Raw genomic sequence first — 14,925 nt, 5'->3', positions numbered from 1 at the left:
ACGTCAGGAGACTCAGCGGAGAAGAGTGGACCTTGCTACACCCCAGCTCCTCTCCTGAGGGAGCGGGCCCATCCCTTCCTCTGCAAGGGGCCAAGCTCACCTCAAAAGAAAATACCCAACAAGCCCCTCTCATCTGAAAAAAGCTCAACATTCTTTAGTTATAATGGGTTGAATGTTGGTATATCTTCCTATAACCTGTGGATATGTCTATTTGGAAAAAAAGGTCTTTGCAGATGTAAGTTAAAGTACAGATTTTGAGATGAGATCATCCAGATGGGGCCTCAATCCAATAACAAGTGTCCTTACAAGAGACTGAAGAGAAGACAATAGAGGAGGAGGCTGTGTGGAGAGAGGCAGAGGTTGGTGTGATGCGGCCACAAGTCAGAGGGTGCTTGAGCCACCAGGAGCTGGACGAGGTAAGGAAAGATTCTCCCGTAGAGCCTTTGGGTAGAGGACAGCCCTGTCAACACCTTGATTTTGGAATTCCGGCCTCTAAAACTGGGGGAGAGAATCCATTTTGTGCTATTTTAAACCATTCAGGTTATGGTAAATTTTTTTTTCTTTCCTGTTTTTTGGCCGCGCTGTGTGGCACACAGGATCTTAGTTCCCCAACCAGGAATTGAACCCATGCCCCCTGCCGTGGAAGTGCAGTGTCTTAACCACTGGACCTCCAGGGAAGTCCCCAGCTTGTGGTAATTCATTGCAGTGGCCCTAGGAAACACACACTAGTCAAATCAAGATAAATACACTCTGATGCAGAAATTATTGCACGGCTGAATGAGAAAACGCAGACAGGCAGACCCACAGCAGCACTGTGGTCACAGCCGATGACCTAAGTGTCCATTAACGTTGGGTGGATAGACTGCAAGCCCCAGCATTCCAACTCCATGCCACACAACGGATGCATTTCCCAGGGTGGAGCGAGAACAAGTCACAAAAGGATATATACAGCACAGTTCCATTCCACAGGAGTTTGAGAAACAAGTAAAACAAAATACATTGTTTAGGGATGCATGTATATGTGGTAACACTTTAAAAAAACAGACAAGGAAAGAATTCTCTCAAGTCGGGGGGAGTGGTTTCCAACAGTGACTATGCAATAGTGCCCATTCTGGAGCTTTTAAAAAAGATATCTCCATCCCAGACTGGTAAAAGTATCTTAGGGGTGTAGTCAGGGGAGGCATGGGGATTTTTTTTTTTTTTAAGCTTTCCGAGGGGGCAGGGTAGAAGGTTCTAATACGGGGCCAGGGTTGAGAACGGCTGTGTTCCAAAATAGGAGAAGGATGCCTCTGTTTTGTGCCAAGTGGTGGTTATGTGAGTGTCACCTGACAGTTATTCTTTAAATCACAGAGATGTTTTACGCACTCTTATGTTTGATATGTTACATGGTTTTTTAAAGTAAAAGATCTAACATCTAAATGAGTAGTCAAATTCATGGAGACAGACAACAGTGGCTACTGGGGCTGAGATGGGTAGGGGATGGGCAGTTGGTGTTTAATGAAAACAGAGTTTCCATTTGGGTGGACAAGAAAGTTCTGCAGTTAGATGCAGAAGATGGTTGCACCACCATGTGAATGTACTTAATGCCACTGAACTATACACTTAAAAATAGTGAAGATGGTAAAGTCTACTACGTGTATTTTAGCACAAATTAAAGAAAAAAAAAAAACTCTTTTAACATTTTCTCAGCTAGAATTGGGCCAGAAACAGCCAAACATAAAGACCACATGTTGAGCTCGGCAGAAAACACAGTCCATGATAAACATTTTCTTTCTCAGCAAATCCTGAAAATGATCCTATGAGGTAGGTACTTTTATTATTTCAAGCCCAGAGAGGTGAGGTCATTTGCCCAACACCACACAGCAAATGGCCTTAGGATGCAATCTCAGGTCTGTCCCACTAGAGCGCCCAGCATCTGACACGGTGGTCTGACTGCATGCTGAGCACTGACCACACTCTTGGGCCTGACCGCAGCCCACTCGCCTCCCACCCCAGCTGCCTTCCAGCAGGCCTACTGGTAGTGGAGCCCCAGGCACTGCAGGGTCCTGGAGAAGTAAGAGGGCAGAGGAGCCAGAAGCTCGATGGGTGGGTCCTTGGGCCTGGCGCCTGGGAGGTGAAGACAGTGCAGATGGAGGTGCAGGGGCAACCGGGCGGCCTGGGAGGGGGTCAGGCAGAGGCGGCCGAGGAGGGCTTCATCCAGGACCTGGGGGTGGAGAGACGTGTCAGCATCCAGCCAGGTGAATTCTAAGCAGCACTCAGCAAAACAGGAGCGAGGCAAATACTTTGTCCTCCCTCTGCATCCGTGTTCTACATGCCTCTGCACATATAAATACCTTCACATTCACACTACAGCATAGACCAGCTCTAGGGGTCACCAAATCAGCTTCCTAGGCATTTCACTAAACTGCATTCCCCAGCACCTCCTGCAGGTTGGGGAGGCCGTGATTGAGCCCCACTCAGCGGAACAGGAGTGTTGAGTATGTGTCCCGCTTCCTGACGTGGCCCGAGAAACCACCCCACACTTCCACGAACCTGCCCTGTCTCCTCTGCTGACCAGATGGCAGCAGCCAGGGGCCACCCAGGTGACTGGAGCAAAGCCTGCCCCTACCCCATCCCATTAACTGGACTTCACACAGAAGGAAATTGTTGTGTTAATACTCTGGTACTTGAGGTTTTTCTGTTAAAGCAGATAGTGTTACCAGAATACACACACACAACCTCTTACACCCGTTATAGAATGGCAGACTTAGAAGGACCTTTAGAAATCAGCTGGTTTGATTTCCTTATTGAACAGAAGAGACCCATAAGAGAGGGTGTCACTCAGGGCCACACAGCAAGACAGGGGTACTGGTAGCTTTGGAAGCCCAAATTGTGTAGCTGATGTCTGGGGTGCTATCCATCCCTCCACCCCCACAAGCCCCAGCCCACCCCAGAAGGCCGCAGGCAGGTGAGCCTGGGTACCTGTCTTTGGGGCCTGGTGCCCTCGACTGGCAGCAGAAAGCGCTGGCCCAGGACAGCGCCCACGCGCGCAGAGTACGTGTGATCCCCAAGCACAGGGCAGAGCTGCAGGGCCATGTGTGCCTGTAGCTGGCTGGGAAACACTAGAAGACGGAAGAGACGGGACAGTTGGCAGGCAAGCAGTTCACTAGGTCCCACCCAGTACTGCCGCACCCCTCCCCCACCTTGCTCTGGGGCAGTGCCACCCCCATTCTCAGATGGTGTGGTTTCAGTGAGGTGGACACTACCACCCCAGCCTCTGGAGCGAGGTCGGGGCAGGCAGAGCTGTCATGCCACCAGCTTTGTGGGACTCATCCATGAAGAGACACAACCCTGAATTTTTTGTGATGCTTCTGGGAATGAAGAGCACTCTTTCCTGCTGTGGAGTGAGCCTGGAGCTGCTGGAGCACCTGCATCTGCCTCCATGGGGGACAGCTGCTGCTCCTATGGGAGGAAGAAGCCAGCACGCGGGAGGTGGAAAGAGGGAGGAATGGCTTTCTGATGATGTCCTCCAAGCCTGGATGCAGCCAAGCCCGAACTACTGTTTTTTGGCTGCACTGGGTCTTCACTGCTGCATGTGGGCTTTCTCTAGTTGTGGAGAGTATGGGCTTCTCATTGCGGTGGCTTCTGTTGTGGAAAACAGGCTCTAGGGTGTGCAGGCTTTCAGGAGCTGTAGCACCCAGGCTCGGTATTTGCGACTTGCTGGCTCGAAGGGGCGAGGGCTTCAATAGTTGCAGCACAGGGGCTCATTAGTTGTGGCTGCTGGTCCCCAGAGTATGCACAAGCCTGAACTTCTAAGTTATATGAGTCAATAAATTGCTCTTTTGGGTGATACCAACGTGAACTTGTTTTGGGGAAACTTAATGGATATGAAATGGTTCACATATGTAAACTTACTAATACTCCTGAAAACCCTATAATGTGAGACCTAGCATCATTCCACCTTACAGACAGGAAAACCGAAGCTCAAGAAGTAACCAGCCCACCACAGACTGGGATTCAAACCCAGGAACTGTCCCGTCTACTTTCATGTCTGGCAATAGGGTGGACTGGATAATTTAAAAACCCATCTTTTACTAACCACCTAGAAACACTGGAAAACTGTAACAATCATCCTTTTAAATACACAGCTGGACACAGGGGAAAGTAAAGGCCCCTGGATGAAAATACAAAAAACAAATCCAGAGCACAAGAGAGTCAACATTTCACCTCTTTGAGGGGTATTTCCAATCTTGGGGCCAAGGGGGCTTGGGTTTAAGTAGTGACAAGGGGCCACGGATGAGGCTGTGGTGCCCAAATGAAATCTGAGAGGCTACATCTTCCGTGCAAGGGTGGACCAGGAGAAAAAGTCAGCCAACCAAGGAAGGCAGATGAGCTCTGTAGGTATGGATGAGGGGAATGAAGATGAACTCCCAACTGTGAGCTGCTCTCACACAGGGTTGGGGTTCTAATACCACCTGAGTGATCTGTGAACTTCCAACTGAGGTGTTAATCTCTAGGTCCTGAAGCAGCGATGTGAGCCCACTCAGCAGAAGCAAGGCAGAACCTCTCAAGTCCCCACTGCCAATGAGGCAGTAAAGGATTTCCACAGATGAAGACCCAGCACAACCTGAACCACAGAGCGATAAGGAGACATTCCACCAAGGGGAGCAAGTCTGTGGAAATCATAACAGAATTAGACCCTTAGAATCTCAAGACAAAAGAATTATAGAAACACCACATAGGTGTGCTTTAAATGAGTAAAGACAAACAAGAACAAGTAATGAGAGAAAAAAACAGATGCCATCACCAATTGGGTTCAAGGCTAGGAGAATGGATGGATGACAAGCACAGGGAAGGAGCTCATCAACAAAGAGGCTTGCCCAGAGCATGGACCTTCAGTTGTGTGTTCTTGGCCATTTGGGATTTATAGGTAAAGAAAAAGCTGACAGATCAGCAAGAGAAGGTTGCGAAGCAATCTGAAGACTGACCAGGTCATTTAATTCTTGGAAAAACTTGAGTCAGTGGCTGTTGGTCACCTTTACTTACTGGTGTGAAAAATAAAACCACAGGATGGACCACAGCAATCGGTGAAGAGACAAAACTTTAAATCAGAAAGGCAGGGTGGTGGTCCATGGTATGTGCCATAAAGGTGGTTAGATGCGTAATAACTTGATCTCAGATCTCAAAGGATCTGAGATTCTTTGAGATCTGAGATTTTAGCATCATGCTTTATTGGGTTTGAATACTGTTCTCTTTAGTTTTATTACAGTCTAGACAAAAATGTTAGGACTTTGGGAGTTCCCTGGCGGTCCAGTGGTTAGGACTCTGCTCATCCATTTCTGTGGGCCTAGGTTTAATCCCTGGTCAGAGAACTATCCCTCAAGCCATGCCATGCAGCCAAAAAAAAAAAAAAAAGGCTGATTTAATAAGAATAAGCAAAACATTGGTTAAAAAATGCAGGCAAGGTCTTCCCTGGTGGTCCAGTGGTTAAGAGTCTGCCTTGCAATCAATAGACACAGGTTCCTGGTCAGGGAAGATCCCACATGCGGCAGAGCGACTAAGCCTGTTTGCCACAACTACTGAGCTGCAACTAGAGCCCGTGCTCTGCAACAAGAAGCCACGGTAATGAGAAACTCGACCACCACAACAAAGAGAAGCCCTCACTCTGCAACAGAAGCCCACACACAGCAACAAAGACCCACCACAGCCAAAAACTATAAACAAATAAATCGGTCTTTAAAAAAAATGCAGGCAATAAGTCTAGAAGTATTCTAAGAGTTCATTTACCTTGCAGTTGGCAGGACTGAGTCACGATTTTTAGGCTGACTTGTGCCTTTGTGTGGACTGGAGGAAAGTGCTGCTCCCTTGCTGGGTGCAGTCCTGCCAGGGCCCACACATGAGCAGAGAGAATATGGGCTGGTCTGTAACAGAGCTACCTGCACATGGGCAGCCCTCGCTGCCTGACTGTTAGACAGGAACACTCACACCTTTTGAAGACCAAAGATTGTAAATAAAAAATTTTGGGGGGGGAGGCTATTTTTGTTAAAAGCATTATGCAAATTAAAAACAGTTTGACGTGAAAGAAAAAAGATGCCTTTTTTTAAAAGGCCATCTGTATTTGTAAAACAACCAACTTGAATTTGTAGACGCAAACAGTACAATCAATGGGTAGGCTAAACTAGCAGGTTAGATTCAACTGAAGAGAAAATTACTCAGCTGGAAAGTACGTCTGAAGATTACCCAGAATGCGGAAAAGATAGACATGAAAAATATGGAAGCAAAGTTGAGACATAGCAGGTGAATGAGAAACTCAGACGCTATCAGGCATTCCAAAGGGAAGATGCAAGAGGCACAACATTTGAAGAACTTTTCAGGATGGATTAAACAGGTTAATCTTCAGATTCAGCAAACACACTGAATCCCAAGAAATAAAACTAACCCCCCCCCACAAAAAAAAACTAAACCCACACACCTGGATTCATCACAGTGAAGCTGCTGCTGCTGCTGCTGCTGCTAAGTCGCTTCAGTCATGTCCGACTCTGTGCGACCCCATAGACGGCAGCCCACCAGGCTGCCCCGTCCCTGGGATTCTCTAGGCAAGAACACTGGAGTGGGTTGCCATTTCCTTCTCCAATGCATGAAAGTGAAAAGTGAAAGTGAAGTCACTCAGTCATGTCCAACTCTCAGCGACCCCATGGACTGCAGCCCACCAGGCTCCTCTGTCCATGGGATTTTCCAGCCAAGAGTACTGGAGTGGGGTGCCATTGCCTTCTCTGCACAGTGAAGCTAGAGAACATCAAAGGTAAAGAGAAGATGCTGAGAGCAGTAAGAAAAAAAATAGAGGTGAGTTGCAAAGGGGTGACCGTCAGACTGACAGGAGAAGCACTGCCCCCTCCAGGTGGAGCTGGTCACATACATCCTTGCAGTCCATCAAAGACTTCCCAGGCTGCCACTGAAACTACCACCTTCCTCCCATTCCCTGCCTCCCCAACCAAATAGAGTTTGTCAAGTCTGGCTGGGGCTCCAGACCCACCTGTCAGTGGCTGCAGCTGGACCAGGGCACAGCCAGAGCCCGTGGCAACCACACGGAAGTGGCTGAGGGTCCTCTTGACACCTTCCATGATGTCCTTTCGGGATGGGGATTGCACTGGAACAACCTGTGGTGTCAGCCCCCAAGAGTGAACAAGCTTCACACACACCTGGGAGCTGCCCCCCAACCCTCCCTGTTCCCGCCAGGCTGAGGACAGGGCTGCAGGATAGGCAGTCGTCATTCACCTTTTTAGGGGAATGAAGGGCCAGCCACCCCATATCTATACCCTTGACTCTTCTTGAGGGGTATATGTCAGAGGGTCCCCTCTTCCCCACCCAGGCCTGACTCACGAGATTGACCCCATCAATGTGTTCCAGTTTCAGAGCTGCTTGGATCTTCCCTTCAGAAGTAACTGGGATCCCATCAGTGACAGCACTGAGAAAGAGGCAGGAGGAGGTCACAGAGTTGTTTGCTGGGACCTCCCCGCTGCCCTGGAGCCTCCCAGCCCTTCTCACCAGTAGGTGGCTGTGGGTCTCCTGGCTCTCTGTGAGTGAGTGAAGAACTTCTGGAGGCGGCTTGCTGTCCGGGGACAACTGGAGAGGAGCACAAGCCCAGAGGCCTCCCTGGAGAAAGGAGACAAATCACAGAAGTTAAAATCCCCTGGGATCACCCGCAAAAAAAGGAGACCCTGAGAAGAAACACGGACCTGCTGAAGGCTGAAGAGAAACATCTGGACTACAACAGAGACCTCCTCCTGAGAAACAAGTAAGTCTTCCCCGTGTGTGATAATAAGGGTACAAAGCTTAAATGTGTTTCTCATTTTGCTCTGGCTCCCAGGAAGCTCAGAGCCAAACATCATAACAGTTACCACCAACTGCTTGACTGTCTACCAGTAGGCACTCTACTAGGAATTTCACATATATTAGCTATTAAATGGGTTTTTCTGGTGGCTCAGATGGTAAAAAATCTGCCTGCAATGTCAGAGATCCGGGTTCGATTCCTGGGTTGGGAAGATCCCTTGGAGAAGGGAATGGCTCAATTCCCCACAAACAAGCTTATGAGTTTGTGCAATTGCAGAAACATCTTATCTCAAGCACCATCTCTAACGATGGGTATTAGAGGAAAGAATATCACAGATCCGTTAACAATGCTGACTATGAATACTGGACTGGAGAAGTGACTATACACTGAGCACAGATGTCATGAGTTCTGTTTTGTGATTAAAGAAACTAAGGCTCAGTGACACCTAGGATCAGTTTGTGCATAAGGATTTAAACCCAGATCTGTCCACTTCCTCCTCTTTTTCCTTGTTTCCTACCTCTGTGATCCCAAAGCAACCAGTGGAAAATGTCTGTTTATTTCTAAGTAGCTCTGCCCCCATCCCAAATAGATGCTTATCTTCCTACCTTCCTATCACCTCCACCACTTACTTGCCAGATGCTCGGACAACCTGGAGCTCCTGCTCCCCGAGCCCCAGGGACCGGCTCAATTCTGGCAGCACTGACAGCAACGTCAGCTCTCCTGGTTTTCCTATGGGAAAAAAAAGGAAGACTACAAGTTGCTCTCAGAGACAACATCCCTTCTCTTCAATATTGTCTGCTCTCAGACACATCAAAACCCCCTTCACTGCATCTCTTTTCCCTGCCATACCTGTCACTGGCAGACCCTGTGGCTTGTTCAATGTCACCAGAGGTCCTGAAACATATAATACATAAATGTCAGCAACAGCGAAAGCAGTTTACAAAGACTTTCTCAATTCATATTATCATGTGGTCCCAATACAACTCTCATACAGGAGTTATCAACCACACCCTGAAATAAACTTCTTTCTGAACCTTGCATATGCTCAGCTTGCTGCCTCAACCTCAGGACCTTTGCACTTGTTGCTTTCCATGTCTCAGATTTTCATGTGGCTTGCTCCTTATATCATCATGGCTTCAATGTGATCATCACAAAGAGGTCTGAGTCTCCAATCTGATGTCTGCTCCTTTCTTGCAGATCCCTACCATCGCTGTTTTATTAACAGTACCGATCACTAGTAAGTACTTTTTTCATTTATTTTCTGGTTAATCATTTTCTCCCACTGAAATGCTGGCTCCCTGAAGGCAGGAACCATATTTATTTTGTTCAGCAGTAGACAGCCATGTTCTAAAGCAGTGCCTGGAACACAGCCTATGCTCAATAAATAGCTGAGAAAAATTCATAAGTCACTGGAGACTGAGGCATAGAGACATTATTATTTTCCTAAAGCCACACAGCAAGCAGATTACAGAGCTAGATATGACTCCAAAGCCCGTTTTGTACCTCAATATATTAACACTTTACTGAGAGCTTACTAGTGCAAAGCTCTCTGGTTATTTATACTCTCCCTTCCCACAGCTGTATCCCATGATGCTGAGGCAGAGAGAGTATGTGGCTGGTCCCAGCTAGTGAGGTTCGTGAGAGGGAGAACCAGGATTTGACCCCACAGGTTTTAGTAGGGTACCGAACCAGAGCCTCAGAAGACTCAGGTGAAGATTCCTCCCCCTTCCGGGTCTCTCGGCACCTGTCCCTTCCACCCCTCACCTTTAAGGTCTACCACAGCCGCCCTCAATACATCGACCAGTTCTTCCCGACTGAAGGTCTCCGGTCTCAGCAGTCCCGGGAAAGGCTGGTCACCCGGGGGATCCGACGGTTTGCTGGCGCCTCGACGTTGCAGCTGATGCCTGGGAAGGTTAGGTAAACAATAGGGGAATCACTGCTTCCGGAGGTGCCGCTCATTCTTATCTCCACACACATCTTCCCAACCCCTGCGGCTGTTTTTGAATGCTCCAGGAAGCCTGGATTGAGCTTCCCGAAATCTCAGGTTCGATTGGCCCCAATGTACAGAAGAGAGAACTGAGGCTCAGAGAGGTCGACGGCTAGTTTAGTATCACACATCAGAGATGAATTAGAACCCATATCTACCTAACTCCAGATACCGCACGCAACCTCCCCTAGCCCGTCTCCCTTCTACACAAAGCAGGGCGAGGGTTGTGTAATCACCGGGCCTTGGTGCCAAAGCCTGCGGCTGTGGGCGTTGCACGGATCCCCAGACCCCGCCGCCAGCCACCCCAGGCCTGACCCAAAACCTGACAGCCACCCATCTCCGGAGCGAAGACTGTGCGCCTGTGTCCGGAAGTGCTGCCCGGGATCTCCCACAGCACGCTGATTGGTCAGATTGACTGTCAATCGGAATAACGAGGCTCCCGAGTGGTGAGAAAGCGGAGTTTAGCTTTTACCCGGGAAGGAAATGCAGACATGTACGATCTGTGATTTTGAGGAAACCGAAGCACAGAGCCGAGGAAGTATTTACTGCAGGTCAGAGGACCGGTGTTAGGACAAAGCCAGGTTTTCTGCTCATCACTGCAATTCTTTGGAGTCTTCTGACTTAAAAATAAAAAACCGCCACCGCACAATTTTGTAAGGCAAATTGGAATAAAACAAAATCCGCACTCGTTTGTCCAGTGAACCTACTTCAAAGAATACAGCCTGGTGCATAATCCAAAAGTGGAAAGAAAAACAAAAAAAGGTCAAAGGCAGAAACAGGTTCACTACAGCATTATTTATAAAGGTAAAAATAAATCTCAAAACAGTAAAATTGTCTTGTGATTAGCTGCATAAGGACATAAATTCACCCATTCAACATTTTTTGAATGCTAACTCTATGCTATGCCTTGGCATCTATGAACTGGAAACAGATTAACAAAGAGGCAACTAAGATCCTTCATGCCAGGGCATGCAGCCAAAACAACAACAACAAAAACTAAGCCAAAATATAAAAGACTATGATTCATTAAAAAATTTTTTTAAATAATAAAAATAAGTAGAAGTAAAAGACTTCTTTAAAAGACCGAATTTAGTTACATGACCTTTCGGAAAAGTCTGGTTCACAATGACAAGGGCTGGAGTGGGTGAGGGAATGAGAATCTACTAAAAATGGGCATAAGGGAACTTTCTGGTGTACAATGATTACATATCTGTATAAATCTGCCAAAAACTTACTGAACTAAATCCCTTAAAAGGGTAGATTTTATTGGATGTAAATTATACCTCAAGAAACTTAATTTTTTAATTCAAAGATTTAAGTAATCAATTTTTAAAAATAATTTTTAAGTTGATGTGTTGTATTTTCATTTTTATTCAGTTCAAGAAGTTTTCTTTTCTTTTTTTTTCCTTTGGCACTACAGCATGAAGGATCTTAGTTCCCTGAGCAGGGATGAAACACACTGCAGTGGAAGTGTGGAGTCTTTTAACCACTGGACTGCTGGGGAAGTCCCTAAATAGTCAATTTTTAAATAAATCTGCACAAGTTCAGATAGGACTGGCAAGAAATTTGGCAAGGATGCAAGTGATTTTATCTTGTTTGGGGCTAAGACGTAAGTGTGCTGTGTCAAAAGGCCCCACAGTATTTTAGAACCCCTCTTCTGAAAGATCTCCTGTGCATTCATAATTTGCAGCCTGAATAAAGACGGAGGGACAGGATACAACCTACTTTGCTGACAGCAGACCTCTCCTCCACTGGCCCAGCTTGGCCCCAGGAAGGGCCATTCCCCGACTTGGACTGGCCCCTGGCCCTGCTTGAGGCTTGAGCTCCCTTGCTCTTTGGAATTTTCCCTTCACACACCCCAGCCTCATCAAAGTCTGCCCTCTACTGTTCACTGCCTAAAACTGATGTGACTCCGTTAATCTCCAAGCTTCCCGAAGGAAAGAAAGAAACCTAATTTTCCCTAGGCTGAGAGGGCCCAGTGCAAAGAAACAGTGATCACCCATTTAAGACTCACATGTGAAACTCAGATTGTCAGGAGGAAGATAAGTTGGGACAAATTCCAAACTTTAGCCACCTCCAGCCCGACTCAGTTTATGACTAACTTCAGAAGAAGAGCAGGGAGGCCACAGCCTCAGCAAGAGTTGAAAGAGAATAGTTTATCTGCTGATGTAAACATCATGCCTCATGCCAAAGGCCCACCCCATGGACCCAGGAGAGCACTGAGGCAGCCCTCCAGCTGTAAATGCAAGAGCAGAAAAGCCCAGAATAGAAATGTTCTTTGCTAGCTCTGGCAGCTTCTCCTACACATGGCTGCAAGGTATGGGTTGGCTGCAGGGAATGGGTCAGCTGCCAGAAATAACCCTTTACACTTTAACTTTGGTAACACAGGCCTTTGTCAGTATTTAATAAACCCAGGTAGGTCTTATAGTTAGTCAGAAATGACACTTATTTGAATCTGAGAGACAGACTAAAGCACATTCACCTAAGAACTTAGCCTTTCATGCTTGTCTTGTTTGAGTTGCCCAACACTGAAAAATGCCACCTTCACTGAGAAACTAATACTTTGTGGCTACCCAAGAGTGCATTTTGAAATCCTAAGATTGAGCATTCTGAACACTAAAGAAAAACTGCCTAGCAAGGTAGGAAGGCTTCAATGGAGAGTTGCATTGCAGATTGACTAGTCCTGTCCCACTTACACACTTAACAGATTGTAATAAAATATAACATTGAGAAATTAGAAGAGTGCCTTCATCCCACCCTCCCAATCAAAGCCCTTCTTCTTTTTTAAAAAAATTTTTAAAAATTGAAATATAGTTGATTTCAAGGTGACTCAGTGATAAAGAATCTAGTTGCCAATGCAAGAGACACAGGTTCTATCCCTGAGTGGGAAAGATCTCCTGGAGCAGGAAATGGCCACCCACTCCAGTATTCACGCCTGGAAAATTCCATGGACAGAGGAGCCTGGGGGCTGTCTGGGGCCAACAGGATCACAAAGATTTGGACACAGTTGAGCACAAGCTGATTTACAGTGTTGTGCTAGATTCTGGTCTACAGCAAAGTTATTCAATTATATATATTTTCAAGAATACATATCTAATATATATATATATATATATATATATATATATATATATATATATATATAAGATTCTTTTCCATTATGTGTTATTACAAGATATTGGAATATAGTTCCCTGTGCAGTAGGACCTTGTCATTTATCTCTTTTATGTATCTGTATATATGTATCTGTTAATCTCAGACTTTGCATGTATCCCTTCCTGCCTTTACCCTAGCCATAAATGTGTTTTCTTTTTCTTTTTTAAAATTTCACTTATTTATTTTTGGCTACACTGGGTCTCTGTTGCTGTGTGCGTCTTTCTCTCGTTGCGCTACGAGGCAGGTACTCTAACTGCGATGGCTGCTCTCGCTGCAGCGCAGAGGCTGTAGGGTACCCTGTCTCAGTAGTTTCAGCTTTCAGTCTCTAGACGGTTAGCTCAGCAGTTGTAGCACAGGGGCTTAGTTGCCTCTAGCCTGTGGAATCTTCCTGAGCCAGATTCCAGCCCATGTCCCCTGCATTGGCAGACGGATTCCTAACCACTGGATCACCAGGAAAGTCCATAAGTGTGTTCTCCATGCCTGTAGATCAGTTTCCGTTTTGTAAATAAGTTCATTGTATCATGATTTCAGATTTCACATATAAGTGATGTCATAATCTTTGTTTTTCTCTGTCTGACTTACTTCACTTGGTATGGTAATCTCTAGGTCCATCCATGTTGCTACAAATGGGCTTATTTCATTCTTTTTTATGGCCGAGTAGTATTCCATTTTATGTATATACCACATCTTTATCCATTCATCTACTGATGGTTACTTAGGTTGCTTCCATTCCTTGGCTATTGTAAACAATGCTGTTATGAAAATAGGGGTACGTGTATCTTTTCAAATTTTTATCTTTTCCAGATGTATGCCCAAGTGAGATTGCTAGATGATATGGTAACTTTATTTTTAGTTTTTTAAAGTGAAGTGAAGTGAAAGTCGCTCAGTCGTGTCCAACTCTTTGTGACCCCATGAACTATACAGTCCATGGAATTCTCCAGGTCAGAGTACTGGAGTGGGTAGCCTTTGACTTTTCCAGGGGATCTTCCCAATCCAGGGATCAAACCCAGGACTCCTGCATTGCAGGCAGATTCTTTATCAGCTGAGCCACAAGGGAAGCCCAAGAATACTGGAGTGGGTAGCCTATCCCTTCTCCAGAGGATCTTCCTGACCCAGGAATCGAACCAGGGTATTGTAGGCGGATTCGTTACCAACTGAGCTATCAGGGAAGCCCTTAATAAGAAAACCTCCATACTGTCCTCCATAATGGCTGCACAATTTAAATTCCCACCAACAGTGTAGGAGGGTTCCCTTTTCTCCATACTCTCTCCAGCATTTATATTTGTAGACTTTTTGATGATGGCTATTCTGACTGGTGTGAGGTGATACCTCATTGTAGTTTTGATTTGCATTTCTCTAATAGTTAGCAATGTTGAGCATCTTTTCATGTGCCTATTCGCCATATGTTTGTCTTCTTTGGAGAAATGTTTGTTTAGATCTTCTCAATTTTTTATTTTTTTTTTATGGTGAGCTGTATGAACTGTTTGTATATTTTGGAGATTAAGTCCTTGTTGGCCTCATTGTTTGCAAATATTTTCTCCCATTCCAGAGGTTGTCTTTTCATTTTGTTTATTGTTTCCTTTGCTGTGCAAAAGCTTTTGAGCTTAATTAGGTCCCATTTGTTTATTTTTGCTTTTATTTCCATTACTCTAGGAGATGGATCCAAAGAAAATATTGCTGTGTTTTATGTCAAGGAGTGTTCTGCCTATGTTCTCCTCTAGAAGTTTTATAATGTCTAGTCTTACATTTTGAGTTGACTTTTGGGTATAGTATTAGAGAATGCTCTAATTTTGTTCTTTTACATGGAGCTGTCTAGTTTTCCTAGCACCACTTAATGAAGACACTGTCTTTTCTCCATTGTATATTCTTACTTCCTTTGTTAAAGATTAATTGACTGTAGGTGTGCAGGTTTATTTCTGGGCTTTTTATTCTGTTCCATTGATCCCTATGTCTGTTTTTGTGCCTATGCTGT

The 14,925-nt window shown here is 45.8% G+C and overlaps 1 protein-coding gene across 4 annotated transcripts; it reads right to left on the bottom strand.

The window, feature by feature from the left end:
- Positions 1–1,400: 1,400 nt before the first annotated feature.
- On the bottom strand, positions 1,401–10,166 carry RPUSD3 (RNA pseudouridine synthase D3). Of its 4 annotated transcripts, XM_065933202.1 has the most exons (10): positions 10,034–10,166; positions 9,575–9,714; positions 8,660–8,704; positions 8,440–8,539; positions 7,525–7,632; positions 7,360–7,444; positions 7,013–7,136; positions 5,767–5,859; positions 2,962–3,101; positions 1,401–2,203 (listed from the first exon to the last, which is right to left on the bottom strand). In XM_065933202.1, exons 1-10 carry the CDS (start codon positions 10,132–10,134, stop codon positions 2,012–2,014), a joined length of 1,128 nt encoding a protein of 375 aa, XP_065789274.1. In that variant the 5' UTR covers positions 10,135–10,166; the 3' UTR covers positions 1,401–2,011. The 4 variants fall into 4 exon arrangements, with proteins under 4 accessions (XP_065789274.1, XP_065789275.1, XP_065789277.1 ...); XM_065933203.1 differs by lacking the exon at positions 5,767–5,859; XM_065933204.1 differs by lacking the exons at positions 1,401–2,203; positions 2,962–3,101 and adding an exon at positions 3,130–3,441.
- Between the last annotated feature and the right edge of the window lie 4,759 nt (positions 10,167–14,925).

Source organism: Muntiacus reevesi, chromosome 4, assembly GCF_963930625.1.
Source record: "Muntiacus reevesi chromosome 4, mMunRee1.1, whole genome shotgun sequence".
NCBI lineage: Eukaryota > Metazoa > Chordata > Mammalia > Artiodactyla > Cervidae > Muntiacus > Muntiacus reevesi.
This window is presented reverse-complemented; position numbering and strand designations above follow the sequence as displayed.

What these genes read in the sequence shown, in the direction of transcription:
- RPUSD3 (XM_065933202.1), bottom strand. Translation starts at nt 10,134, where the DNA reads ATGGGTGGCTGTCAGGTTTTGGGTCAGGCCTGGGGTGGCTGGCGGCGG. An exon ending in GGCTGTGGTAGACCTTAAAG is followed by an intron (nt 8,705 to 9,574) that starts GTGAGGGGTGGA and finishes TATATGTTTCAG; the next exon opens with GACCTCTGGTGACATTGAAC. An exon ending in AGACCCACAGCCACCTACTG is followed by an intron (nt 7,445 to 7,524) that starts GTGAGAAGGGCT and finishes CCTCTTTCTCAG; the next exon opens with TGCTGTCACTGATGGGATCC.